Here is a 14,922-nt window from a genome sequence, read left to right on the forward strand (position 1 = left end):
TGTGATTATCGTACCCACCACTGCACCCTGTATTCATTGGTTAACTGGACATCATTAACTTCACGCAGACTCTCTCACTGGTACATTTTCATCTTTAAATCACTTCTTGGTCTGCTGCCTTCATACATCTCCTCCTACATGTCTCTGCGTGAGTGCAGCTACGGAGTGCGCTCTCAGGACATTATTACCTGCAGTGTTCCCTCAGTGAGGACTGAACTAGACAAAAGGACCTTCTCCTACTCCGCTCCTGTTTCCTAGAATATCTTACAAAAAGATTTGAAGCTCTCGACCTTGACCTCTCTAAGTGGCTTTAAGAATCTGTTGGACTCCTGGCAGGGACCAATGCAGACATGTTCCTGTTTTTAGTTTTATACATTTGTCTTGGAATCTAGCTGTTTTTTTTGTTTTGTTACCTTTTTCCTTTTAGCCATCCTATTTGTTATAAAAAAACAAAAAAAAAAACTGTAGTATGAGTTTTTATAACTGCTTATTGTTGTTGCTGTTGTCCATTGTTGTCATCTTTCTTTGTTGAAATCAGGTCTCTCTTGTAAATGAGTCCTCGAGGCTCAATGGGATTTACCTGTATAAATAAAGATTGATTGATTGATATTACCTGTAGCTTAGTCAGGGAGTGCAGGAACGTCTCCACCATCATTAATACCTGTCGCGGGTCCATTTTGGGTGCTCAGGTTTGTTTACGTTCATCCTGGAAGTAAACCGGAAGTAGAATTTCTTCTTGAGTGTTTTTTTAAGGCACATGTCAGAGTCAGAGATTCTTTATTGTTGTTCGCAGCACATGTGGAACATGTGGTGGAATTAAATTATATACACAGGGTCCCAGTTACATCCAACAACAAAATGTAAAACAATGATAACATCCAAGATATGAATTAATAAAAGCATCAAGTAAAAATACACTAACCACTGATAGTATAAAAACATTACGTCGAACATCAGCACGAACATGACCATGAGTCTGTGTGAGCAGATGAGCACACATGAACACATCAACATTGAAACAGATCAGCAGCAACATTGAAACAGATCAGCAGCAACATGAAACAGATCAGCAGCAACATGATGTGATTTTTCACAGTGATTATTCTAGTTAGAGATTCATGAGTCTAACAGCCTCAGGGTAGAAGCTGTTCCTCAGTCTAGTGGTTCTACACTTAATGCTCCTCAACCTCCTTCCTGAGGGGAGCGGGGCAAAAAGTGTGTGTGCTGGGTGAGTGGGGTCCTTCATGATGCAGCTGGCCCTCTTCATGCATCTAGAGGTGTAGATGTCTGTGATGATGGAGATGCTGACTCCAACATCTTCTGTGCAGCCTTCACCACTCTCTGCAAAGCTTTTCTTTCTGCAGCTGTGCAGCCTCCATGCCACACGTTGATGCTGGAGCACAGGATGCTCTCCACTGCACACCTGTAGAAGTAGGTGAGGACTGATCTTCCAGACCAGCTCGTCTCAGCCGTCTGAGGAAGTAGAGTCTCTGATGAGCTTTCTTCATCAGGCTGGTGGTGTTGTTGCTCCAGCTGAGGTTGTCATTCATGTGTACACCCAAGTACTTGTAGCTGGAGACCACTTCCACCACAGATCCTCTTATGTTCAGGGGGGTGTAGGTGTGTTTGTTCCTTCTGAAGTCCACAATCATCTTCTTTGTCTTCTTCACATTGATGTGAAGGTTATTCTCTTTGCACCAGCTCTCCAGGTGTTCCACGTCTTGCTTTTAGCTGGACTCATCATTGTTTGTGATGCATCCCACCACCGCTGTATCATCTGCAAACTTTACAATGTGACAGCCTGGATGGGTAGCTGCACACTCATACGTGATCAGAGAAAACAGGAGGGGGCTCAACACACATCCCTGAGGAGAGCCAGTGCTGAGGGTTATGGTGGAGGAGGAGAAGTTGTGGATCCTCACTAACTGTGGTCTGTTTGTTAAGAAGTCTAGTACCCAGTTGCAAATGGAGGGGCTTAGTCCTAGTGTGAATGGTTTGTCCATCAGGGTTTGGGGGATCATGGTGTTAAAGGCAGATGTGAAGTCCATAAACAGCATATGGACGTAAGAGTCTTTCTGCTCCAGGTGGTTGAGCGCAGTGTGGACCACCGAGGAGATGGCATCCTCTGTTGATCAGTTCTCGTGGTATGCGTGCTGATGAGGGTCCTCGTTGATGGTTGTTTTGTTGTGGGCCATGACCAGTTTTTCGAAGCATTTAGCGACTATCGGGGTGAGGGCCACTCGCCAATATTCATTAAGACCAGTCACTGTAGAGCTCTTTGGGACTGGGATGATGGTGACAGTCTTCAGGTACTGTCTCCGGGGTAAGTGAGGTGTTAAAGATGTCTGCCAGCACCTCGCAGTGCTGATCGGCACATTCTTTCAACACTTTTCCGGGGATGTTGTCTGGGCCGGTTGCTTTGTGCGGAATAATCCTCCTGAAGGTACTCCTTACTTCTGCTGAGGTCATGCTGAGATGCTCTTCATCTGGTGGTGAGGTGAGTCTGGTGCTGGGTGGTCTGTTCAAAGCGTGCATAGAACTTGTTGAGGGCATCAGGCAGAGATGGGTCTTTGGGGAATTGTTCGCTCCTTCCTTTATAATCTGTTATGCACTTAATGGCCCTCCACATGCTCCGAGGGTCTTGTGAGATGAATTGACCTTCGATCCTCTGTGCTTATGTGGCCTTGGCCCTCTTAAGACCAGCAACCAGCTCTTTCCTTGTCTTACTCAGCTCCTCTGAGTCTTCAGACCTGAAGGCAGTGTTCCTGGCTTCCAGCAGGGTGCGCACCTTTGCATTCAGCCAAGGTTTTCTGTTCAGGTAGCTTTTAACATATCTTATGGTGGAGACGGTGTCAGTACATGTACTAATGTAACCCAGAACTGAGGATGCGTATTGGTCCAGATCAAGTGAGCCTTCATTTTCAGCAGCTTCTCTGAAAACCTGCCAGTCTGTTCGATCAAAGCAATCTCTCAATATGGGGCCACTGTCCTGGATCGAACATTTAACTTTCTTTTGTACTGGTCTGGAGCGTCTCAGCGGGGGCATGTAAGCAGGAGCCATGAAGATTGAGATGTGGTCTGACAGTCCTAAGTGGGGGCGGGGTTCGGCTTTGTATGCATCTTTTATGTTGGCATAAACACGGTCTAGCATGTTGTTTCCATGTGTTGGTACGTATGCCCACATGCTGGTAAAAACTTGGGAGGCAGTCCTTTAGATTCATGTGTTTAAAGTCTCCGGCTACCACGTAAAGAGCCTCAGGGTGTTTGTTCTGCGGTGAGCTTAAGATATCATGTAGCTCCTGCAGGGCATCATTAGCATTCGGAAGAATGTAAACAACTGTGATGAAAGTCACTGTGAATTTGCGGGGTAGATACTGTGGTCGACATTTTACTGATAGTTGCTCCAAAGCCTTCGAGCATGAGCTATTTACAACAGTACAGTTCGTGCACCAACTTTTACTCATGTAAATGCATACTCCGCCTCCCGTGATTTCCCCGTTAGCTCGCTGCAGTGGTCCACTCGAACAAAGAGTCTGTCATCCAGTTGGAAGACTGTATCCGACGTTTCACTTATAATCCATGTTTCCGTGAGGCAAAGCACCGCACAATTCATCATCTCTTCTGAGGCGTTCGCTCTCAGACGAAACAAATCCATCTTGTTGTCCAATGAGCGGACGTTCGACAGAAAGAGAGGCGGCATTGGGAGTTTTCCGGCTTTAGCGTTAGCTCATAGCCTCACCATAACCCCCTCCCGGCATCCTCTCCTCTTAAGCCGGGAGCAGCTCTTCCTCTTCTGCCCGCTGGAATGCCTCTGCTGCAACTTCCAGGTAGATGACTTTAAGATCTGCATTCTGCCGAGCGTAGTTTTGAGGTCGTTGCTGATTTCTGCTATATTTCGTGGCAAATCTGCTCCTATTCTCATCAGTTCGGTTCGGCTATAGTTCACACGCATAAATCGTGCGGAGTCAGGCACAGAGTCAATATCAAAACTTTTCAAAACTGGGATAGTACTGGTATCCTGTGAAGCTGCAACTGCTCTGAGCGCGGCCATCTTAGACATGTCAGTACTTCTATTCAGACTAAAAGCCTGCTGCATGTAAATGCTCGTCGTGTACGGATTCTACCCATGTAAACGATACATTTTAATTATTTAATCTGAAAACGTTTCAATCGGTCAAATATTTTTGTTCATGTAAACATAGCTTTGTTGCAGCTCCTCAGACTGAAGAAGTCTTTTGGATAAAAGACAAAACGTTTCAACACGAAGAATCTGCCCAGAGGACCTGACTTAATTTTTTATAGATATCTGATATTTACTTGGTCAAATCCAAAAATAGTCCATGCTCAATAATCCAGGTATACGTTCCAACAATTTTCAGTCAGTTCATCTGGACAGTTTCTTTTTTTTTTTTTCTGAAATGTTTCACCTTTCATCCGGAAGGCTTCATCAGTCAAGGAAACACACAACACAAAACTGATTCTTCCCCCAAACAGCTCACTCCAAAGTGAAAAAAAAAACTGTTATGTTGGTGCTAAGGTGGTGTCTTTGGCACACCCCCTCCTCTTGTGCCAGCCCTCTTCCTCATCGACAGTCATGTCAAACTGGTTTAAAACCAAAAATAGTTCATGCTCAATAATCCAGGTATACAATCCAACAATTTTCAGTCAATTCATCTGGACAGTTTATTTTTCTTTTTTTTTCTGAAACGTTTCACCTTCCATCCGGAAGGCTTCATCAGTCAAGGAAACACACAACACGAAACTGATTTTTCCCCCCCTACTTGGTCAAATGTTTGTTTTGAGACAAGTACAATTTGCAAAATGTCTTTAATTGGAGTTGGGGTTTCAGGTCGTTGAGTTTTTCTCAGATTCTTCTTTATCTGTTTTTAGTTGCTCAGAGGCATTCTTAATTATCTTTATCAACTAATGTTTCCCAATTTAGACAACATTTTGTGAAAGGGCATCGTATTGACACACTTTTTTTGCCAGATGTTCAGAACAGGTTAATGGGGAACATCCAGCTTTTCCACCTGTGAGCGGGTGGGGCTGTCAAGTTGCCCTTGTTAGAATTGTCCTAATTCAACCATGCTGGGGGCCCCCAGTCTAGTCTACTCAGAGGCTGATTTATAACCTGGTTCTGATCAGATGAGACCAACCTCAGCGGCTCACAATGAATGATCCCAGACTTGGCACCAGATAAGGAGTCATTTTTTCTGTTTTGCTTGCTTCCAACACTTAGAGTTGCACTCCAGCCTAGTTATCCACTGCCAGTAACAGTTAAGACTGGTGTGGTCACACATTGTCCCCCACTCATACACTCTGATAGGCTGTGCTCGCCGGATGTGAAGGCAGAGCCAAGGGCCAACATAATCTGGGGCGTTCCCTTACATTGGGGGCGGAAGGTGATCCCCATTGCGACGGGTCAGACAGACACCTCAGCGCTGAGCTTATAATTTTTCCTGCCTTACCAACATTACAAGGGTAAACACAATTTACCTCTTTTGATTTTATTGCGTTTGTGTGAGTTTCCTCTCCACCTGGGAACAAAAAGAACCGGAAGAGCGCCGTGGTCTGACGGCTGACATCCTGTTCTTCCATGACTGGGAGCCTAGGGTAGGTTGTCTGAGAGGGGCAGCTGCTGGCAGCGTCAGAGTCTTACACAAGTCCAACCCCGTCCCACCTCTTGCCTGAGCAGGGCGGCTGGGAGAGCTAGGTTTTAGGCCATTCGTGGGTTTTGAAATGAAGAGGCCATGATGCTGCCTGGGTGAAGGTGTACCATGGGGCTATCTGACGAGGAGGTTCTGTTTTCTGCGGTAGGCAAAATTGGAGCACCTTAAATCGTCCTCCCCTGAGCATCACACCACTGCTCTATGGGAGGTTAAAGCAGAGCCCAAAATGCCCTTACTAATTATAGTAACTTGAGACACACTGATATTAAAGGTAATTTATAGTTTTGGACATACAACTCTGTGATCATGTCAATATCTCTTTTTGTTGAAGACCGCCTGATTGGTTTGCCAGAAGGTCGAGCTCGAAACCATAACCGACCTCAGCAGGTGCCAGCGCTGTCAGAGATCCATATCCAGGATGTGGCTGTAGGAGCTGAACACACTCTGGTGCTCTCCTCCATAGGAGATGTTTACACCTGGGGCAGCAACTCAGAGGGACAGGTACTATGAAAAAACTCATTCCCAGTGTTAACGTTACTGCCAGTAAAACTAAAATAATTAATTTTACTGCAGATTTATTCAAACCTCAAATTTTGACAACAAATAGTCTTGCTTGCCTCAAATATTCTGTTATCTGGTAACTTCAGAATTGTTGACTTGAGTTTTGGACTGTGTTGTGCAGCTGGGTCTGGGCCACACCAACCATGTAAGAGAACCTACTCTGGTGACAGTGCTGCAGGGCAAGAGCATCAACCAGATCTCTGCAGGACGCTGCCACAGCGCAGCCTGGACAGCTCCCTGTGTTCCGCCTCGCGCACCAGGTTAGTTACACAGTCTAACTGGAAAATCCCAGTCCAGTCCTTGTGTGAATGCAGAGACACTGTGCATACAGTTTTTCTGACTGTTTATAGGTTCTGAAATGTCTTTTTACAATCAAGTTACTTCTGCAGACTTTGTGCTATTAAAAATATTCTGATATCAAATTGTTCAGCTTGATTGGGAAAAGTGTGTTATAACATTAAAGTTCTAATGATTATAACTAGAGCCCGACCCATATGGTCGATATTTTGGGACAATATAGGCATTTGTGCATGTATTGGTCATAATTGTCCCATTGTGCACCAATATAAACACTTCTAATTTTCACCCCTAAAATGCTTTGAACAACCCATGTTTTTACGTGCAAATGGCATAATTGTAAAATGCATCCAGCAGGGAACGCATGCAGACTACTGTAGTCCCTCGCTGCTTCATGGTTCATTTAACATGGATTCGCTATATCGCAGTTTTTCAGATTGGACATGACACAATTGTCTGATTGATGGATGAGCCATGGATTGTTTATATAAAATATATTATTTTAAATGATTATGCACCATGTGTGCAGACCACAAGTGCAGGAGAAGCTCCCTCCTACAACTGATCAGCTGATCTCCATCTCTGCCACACATTTGTCCTGCAGCAGCTTTATGAAGGGTTAACCCTTTGCTGTCCAGATGCACCGATCGACTGTTGTCTTCAAACTTAAAATTCAAAGTATGTCACATCGTAAAATCATCATAATCGTAAAATATAAAAGTGTTAAAAGTTATTTTTAATTATTTTAGATCTTCTATGTTCAGTTGTTTCAGTGTCATTGATCCAGAAGTTTCTGCTCCGTGCTGCAGAGCTGAAGCTGTGTGACATCCTGTCATGTCCTGCTGCACTTCTCTTCTCTACAATTTAAATTTAAATACTGTAACATTTTAAATAAACAATCCATGCTGCATGGATTGTTTATTTAAAATGTTACAGTATTTAAATTTAAATTTTTTATTTAAGGAGGGAGATTGGGAGGAACAGGTGATGAGTGAGATTACAGCCTGGCACATGTCATGACAAACTTTACTGAACTTGAACTTGGACTACTGTCTCTCTTCTTTGCTGTTTTTCACTTATTGTGGGGGGACATGGTCCGTAACACCCGTGATAAACGAGGGACCACTGTACTTTCAAGTCATGGCCTTGCTGCATATACTTGACAGCACAGCCAAAGCAGCGAGCAATAATACTGCGTAGTGTGTATTTTGCTGATCAGAGCATGGTAAGTTTATTTAACTGATCTGTAAAATAAAAAAATCAACAATAATAAATTCTCTTCAATCCTCCAACTCGCTTGTCATTAGATATGTGCCTCTCAAGTTAGCAAACTAATGTTTAGATAACCTAGCATAGGCTTGTAAAACTTTATCCAGAACAATAAATCTAATGTAGAGGTAAAATATATCAGTGTTAGTAACGTTATCTTTGTCGTCCTCAATGAAATACATTGTTTGTGTGAAATCTTTAGTTCTCTGCATTGAAAAACAATACGCAGCTGCGGTTAATACTAATTAGACCTTCACCATACGAGACTGACTGTTTAACAATGAGCAAGAAAGGTGTTTCTTTGTTTACTGTAATTGCCGGTGTCTAAACCACTACTATTTTCACAGACTTTAAACCCCATGGCTTTTGCAATGCTGTGGCTAATTTATGTTTTTTGTTTGGTTTTTTGGTGTGTTTTTTTTTTTTGTGTGTATTTTATTTTGACAGGCTAACGAGCTTCCTGCCGCCAAAAAATATTTTACTTTGGCTCACCTGGGCACTCATATAGCTGCCCAAGACAGACCTCTGTTGGGGGTGTGTCTTTGTAACACTGACAGAGTGAACACCACAGCTATTCATGACACGTACTCATGGTTACAATATGCTACTGAATGGACTGACACATAATGAAATAATACACTACATAGGCTATGATGAACAGACTAATCACTATAAAACAATGGTAAAGGAGCCAAGAATTTCAAACTAACATTAAGAATGAACATATATTTTACCCATAATCCCCCCCATATGGCCATATGAACACCAAGCAGACAGAGACAGAGATGACGTTCTATTTCGTATAAGCTTCGCCCTTTAAGGCTGTCGCTTGGTGGGTTTATCCCGTTATGCGGAGCATTGCACTGAAAAAATTTAGTCCACGCCCACCTGCTGTGTGAGCCCTACCGGGTCCGTATAAATTACGTTAAGAGCGGGAAATCGGCTCCCATTTTTTTTTCAGCGAGCTATAGCACTGTCAGAAGAACGAAGAAGGAAAGTTGTGTAGATGACCAACCTTTGTTAAGGATGCTTGGCCCGGCAGTCGACCTCTGGTCGTCCAGTGAGTTCTCCTCCCCGAGGAGAAGCTGACGAGCAATCTTATTTCAAGGTAAGCGCCGAGGAATATTTCTCAGTGACGGGTCACTACACGCTGGACAACGCCATCTTGTAATTTTCCTCTTATCGCCGACCCTAGGAGCGAATTGGATGGTTCCTCCGGGACAGGCGGCACTCAGCTGCAGCCCCCCGCTGCTCATTCCCTCCTGGAGAGTGTAGTGTCGGTGGAGGGGGGCTGAGTGAATGCTCACCCCATCCCACCTCGTTTTGCATCGGCAATCACACCGCTCCCAGCCGACGGCGCCCTCAGGGGTTGCCCGGCGTAACCCAGGAGGCGGCTGACATGAAGGGACCCCTTTTCTACGTCCCACGCCTTTTCCCGCCAGTTCGGATGATCCGTCAGAAAGGTTGTTTACTGGGTTCCATTCCGGCTCACCGTCTTGATCCATATGGCCTTGTGTTCCATCAGGACGTCCTACGGGCGAGGCCACAGACGGTTCTTTCCTGGTAGATTGGGGGAGCCGGTCTCCACAGTCCGCACCCATCACCAGAGTGGAGGGGTTCACCGAGCTGGGCTGTCCCTCGGAACCCCCCCCTTGAGCCGAGCCTCGCGGAAGCTTTCGGAGCGAAGCTGTCCAGGTTGGAGCAGTGTCCCGTTCCTCCTGGGAAACACGACCAGACGGTGACCACGCTCTCCAATCGAGCCCATCAATGTGCTTTTCAGGCAGCCGCAGCTAACAACAACGTGGTGCTGCTAGCATATAGCGTGTCCAAGAGGCTGGAGGCCGCAGACCTGCCTGAGGAGACCAAGAGCTCCCTTTGTAAGGCAGCCGAAGCCATCCTCAATATGTGTGCCTCTTCTACGGTTTGCCTGTCCAGGATTGCAGCGTGGATGACGATGATTAAACGATCCACCTGCCTCCGTCACTCCCCCTCGCTGCCGGAGAAACTGCACAAAGACCTGATGGAGGGCCCCATCACGGCGGACGCGCTGTTCGGGACCAACTTCAAAGCCATGCTGGCGAACTCGAAGCAGTCAGAGGAGGTGTCAGAGGCTGTGCGCCATCTCATCAAGCCGCGTGGCTCATCCCGCCCCCCGGCCCGCTGGAGAGACCGTCGTGAGCAGAGGCAGAAACTACGACGTTCCACGGCCGCCGCGGCGTCGTCTCGCTCAGCTCCACCACCAGCCCCGCCCGTCCGAGACCAGCCCTCTTCATCCCGGCAACCAGCAGTTCAGCGTTTCCCCATAGATCGCCTGCAGACAGCGCTCTGGGCAAACAAATCGCAGAGCTCACGGGGGAGAAGATTTAAAAAATGACGGTCTGCGGAGGGTGTGTGTAAAAGTGACACGAAAGTTGAAATAAATCATCATTCAATGATCAAAGTGTCTGTTTCTAGCCAGTCTGTAAGCTCGGATGAACTCACAGCGGCTGCGCACACATCCTCCACACATAACGAGCCGGTGTCCTTAAATAAAGGTTTTTTAAACTCCCCGTCGCTCCAAGACATGACGAGACGCTCACACGACACGATGGTAAGCGAAATAACTCGTTGTCAACCCGAGCTGCACGATCCTCACCCAAGCGGTGTCAAACGCGCACTCATGCGATGCAAACAGCCTTCATCCAAACGGCGCTGCGTTGATGATGGTGCACACACAACTCCCCGGCGCTCACCGGCTCACATCGGCATAAATGTGGGACTGCAGACTGGGTCCGGTGAAGGTCCTCGTTCTCAGCAAGAGCAACACACACCTCACCGAAGCAAACGCGTGCGGCCGCGACGCGGGCAGCCTTTTCCCACCGCGTCTCACCGCTCGGCCGCTCACGGCAGCATAAGCATGAGACAGCTGAACGAACCCGGTGACGAGTCTCGCTTCCAGCGAGAGCGGCGCGCGTCCCTCCAGCGAGAGCGGCGCGCATCCCTCCAGAGAAAACGTGTGCTCCCGCGGGGCTCGCAGCCTTCACTCCAACAGCACGGCGTAGATGAAGTCACGCTCTCCGCCTCTCAACGTTCGCACAGCGACGTCGAACGCGAAGCCCCACGGCGTCATCAGTTGTCATACGCTTCGCCTCAGCACACACTGGCCCACCTGTCCATGAAGGTTGGTCCGCGGTCCGAACGCAGCGCACTGGCGCGTTCCGAGCCTTTTCGAGGAAGCCTCGCCTTGGGTCACGCGGAAAACATCCCCGCGACACATGACGACGGTCGGGGCGGCGGACTGGATGGCATCCGTTCAAAACATCACGCATCACTTAAACGCACGTCCACTCCACGAACGTTACGCGGAGTGGCTAAAAACATGCTCGCCGGACAGATGGATGGACAGGGTGTTATGCAAAGGTTACACGTTGCAGTTTGCAACCCGACCCCCTCCGTTCGGAGGAGTTTTAGAGACGGTCCTGTCATCACCAGACCAAATCTCATCCCTAAATGCAAAAGTCCAAGAGCTTCTGATAAAAGAAGTAACCTCCAGGGTTCCCAACAGAGAGGAAAACACAGGGTTTTACTCACGTTACTCCATGGTTCCCAAACGGACTGGAGGGATGAGACCGATTTTGGATCTGTCAGCTTTCAACAAGGCGATCGTGGACAGACCGTTTCACATGTTGACAACCAAAGAGCTGTTGGACAACATCCAGAGAAATGACTGGTTTGTTTTCCGTTTACCTAAAAGATGCTTATTGTCACATACCGATCATCCCAAAACACAGAAAATTCCTGCGTTTCTCCTTTCAGGGGATGAAGTATCAGTACAACAGGCTGCCGTTCGGGTATTCCCTGGCGCCTCATACGTTCTCAAAGTGTGTGGAGACAGCCCTGCATCCATTACACAGAGCAGGGATGAGAGTTTTGTTTTACCTGGACGACCTGCTGCTGCTGTCACGCTCCAGACAGGAAGCAGTGATGCAGGCTCAGGTGTTGACATCACACCTGTCAAATCTGGGCTTCGCCATAAATTGTAAGAAAAGTTCGATTTTCCCGGTCCAGACAATTGTTTATCTGGGAATGGAGTTAAATTCAACCACCACAAAGGCTCGTTTATCACAAAAGAGAATCGACACTTTAAAAGACCAGCTCCGCCACGTAAGACCTGGCAGAGTGGTAACAGCTGTCCCTGTCATGAAGCTGTTAGGAATGATGTCATCAGCTCACACAGTGGTCCCGCTGGGTTTATTACACATGAGACGTCGCCAGAGGTGGTTTGTGCGTCTGCGTGTGGATCCAGTAAAACAAAAGAGACGGATGATCACTGTTCCTCCCTCCGTGAGGGCAGACCTCCGACACTGGGGAAACACCCTGGTTCTGTCGGAGGGAGCCCCCGTCAGCAGACCCACGTCACACGTGTCAGTCTTCATGGACGCGTCGCTGTCAGGCTGGGGGGGGACATGCCTATCTCAAACAGTAGGGGCACTGTGGCCCCATCACACATCAGCTCACATAAATGTTTTGGAATGTCGCACGGTGCTGAACATGATTCAACACTTTGCTCCCGTGCTACAGAATCAACATGTGTTGATTCACACAGACAACAAGGTGACTGCTGTGTACATAAACCGGCAGGGGGAGGGGGGTGCACTCAGCCCAGATGTTATACATTGCGCGAAAGCTACTGTGTTGGGCTCACCAAAATCTGCTCTCCATCAGAGCAGTTTACATACCCGGTGTTCTGAACAAAGGGGCAGATGTGATGTCCAGGGGCGGCCCACGTCACGGGGACTGGACTCTCCATCCAGACCTGATGACTCAGACGTGGCAGAAATTTGGCAAAGCAGCTGTGGACCTGTTTGCGACACGAGAGAACCCTCAGTGTCAACTATGGTTTTCCCTGAGCCCGCGAGACGAACCACCGCTGGGGGTGGATGCATTTGCCCACAGCCCATGGCCCAAAACGCTTCTGTACGCGTTTCCTCCACCTCCTCTGATTTTACGGTTCCTGAACCGAGTTCAGGAGGAGGGATTGACAGCTCTCCTGGTGGCCCCCGAGCGCGTGAACGCACCATGGTTCCCAGTCCTGCAATGTCTACATTCGGGGCACCCGTGGAAACTGCCGTGGAGGGAGGACGCTCTCTTCCAGGCAGGAGGAGCGATCAGGAGTTACCTAGAAATAGGCCAGCACCCGTGGGTCTGGCCGCTGAGCAGCTCCGCTTAGAGAGGATGGGTCTCACACAGGATGTAGTGCGTACAATCCAGGATTCACGTGCTGCATCTACCACAGCGCTGTACACATCAAAGTGGACAGTTTTTCAGCGCTGGTGTACAGAGAAAGGTGTAGAGGCCACCTCATGTCCATTAGGCGGCGTGCTGTCTTTTCTACAACAGCTGATGGACAGGAAGTTGGCATTCAGCACAATTAAAACGTACGCTGCAGCCATCTCTTCCTGTCACGAAGCGTTCGGAGACAGAACAGCTTTTAATCATCCGCTGATGAAGCGTTTTCTAAAAGGTGTACAGAGACGCAGGCCTGTTTCACGCCCACTTGTTCCACAGTGGGATTTAACGCTGGTCCTGCGAGCCCTGATCAAAGCTCCATTTGAGCCTCTGGATCAGGTTCAAATTAAATTCTTGTCTCTTTAAACAGCCCTGCTGCTGGCTTTAACATCCGCTAAGAGGGTGAGTGATTTATCTGCCCTCTCTGTCATTCCGTCATGTCTTAGAATTCAGGCTGACAGCAGCTCAGCTGATTTAAGACCAAACCCAGCTTTTATGCCTAAAAACATCACGAGCTCTTTTAAATCAAGAGCGATATCGTTGGAGGGGTTTTTCCCTCCCCCCCACAAATCAGAAGAAGAAGCATCTTTCCATCTTCTCTGTCCGGTGCGGGCGTTGACGTGTTACATAGCACGCACAGCTGTAATGCGCCAAACTCAACATTTGTTTGTGCATTATAGAGATGCATCTGCAGGTCGCCCATTATCCACCCAGCGCTTGTCACACTGGCTGTGTGAGGCCATTTCTGAAGCCTACAGATCTTCAGATTTAGAGCCTCCTGTCAACCTCAGGGCGCACTCGAACAGGGGTATCGCATCTTCGACTGCCTTGCATAATGATATGACAATGCAGGACATTTGCACTGCGGCCACGTGGTCAACACCCTGCTCATTCATTCGTTTTTATCTACGTGATGTGACGGCCCGTTCCATGACACATTCTGTCCTTAGTGCTCTAACAGAATGAATATTGTTGTTTTCATGGAACTCTGTTTAAGCTCACATCTGTCTGCATGCTTTACAGTGTGAGATGTATTATCAGTCACAAGTTGTGCCTGTTATTTTGGTTCTATTGTCACTAATCAGTTCATGACTATTGTTACCAATCAGTTCATTTGATTAATAATCAGTTCATTTGTTATTATTAATCTGTCTATACTGTTCAGCCATGAATGCATAGTTACACAACATGCGTCTGTGCATGGCTCACATAATTACGCAATGCGTAATTACACACATGGGGAGCTGAGTGACAAGGCGTTTTTTGGGCAAGCTTCTGCTTCATACGGTGTTCGAATGGACCCAGTGAGGCGAGGACCACATCTGCTTCGCCCTTAACCCACCAAGCGAAGGCCTTAAAGGGCGAAGCTTATACGACATAGAACGTTGGTTACGTACTGTAACCCCAGATTCTATGAGTATAAGCGTAGCCCTTTAAGCGTCGGGCCTCACTGGCTCCTAAATGGCTGAAGAAAAAGCTATTTTGGGAGCCGATTTCCCGCTCTTAACGTAATTTATACGGACCGGGTAGGGCCCACACAGCAGGTGGGCGTGGACTAAATTTTTTCAGTGCAATGCTACGCATAACGGGATAAACCCACCAAGTGACAGCTTTAAAGGGCTACACTTATACTCATAGAATCTGGGGTTACAGTACGTAACCAACGGTTTCTACCGTGCAGATCCGACTGAAAGCCTTTTGTGGACCATTGTGGTGTCTCAGATTTATGAGATGAAAAGGACTGTCCATCAGGGCATGAACAACTCGTCAGCAGCTCTCTCCAGACTACGAGGAAACAGTTTCATTTTTCACTCAAGCATGGACAATAGAAAATTCCATCTGAATTTTTTTAACCAGT

General features: G+C 47.4%; 1 protein-coding gene across 1 annotated transcript in view; it reads left to right on the top strand.

Annotated features, from left to right (window-relative positions):
• LOC119427565 (probable E3 ubiquitin-protein ligase HERC1) overlaps positions 1 to 14,922 on the top strand; it is a gene marked incomplete at its 5' end in the record, with an annotated part of 118,997 nt that overhangs the window by 18,082 nt on the left and 85,993 nt on the right. The window contains 2 exon segments of the mRNA XM_037695202.1: positions 6,001 to 6,170; positions 6,352 to 6,490. Of these exon segments, the coding sequence (XP_037551130.1) occupies positions 6,001 to 6,170; positions 6,352 to 6,490 (309 nt within the window).

The sequence above is a fragment of the Nematolebias whitei genome, chromosome 2 (assembly GCF_014905685.2).
Source record: "Nematolebias whitei isolate Nwh7 chromosome 2, NemWhi1, whole genome shotgun sequence".
In the NCBI taxonomy this organism is placed as follows: Eukaryota; Metazoa; Chordata; class Actinopteri; order Cyprinodontiformes; family Rivulidae; genus Nematolebias; species Nematolebias whitei.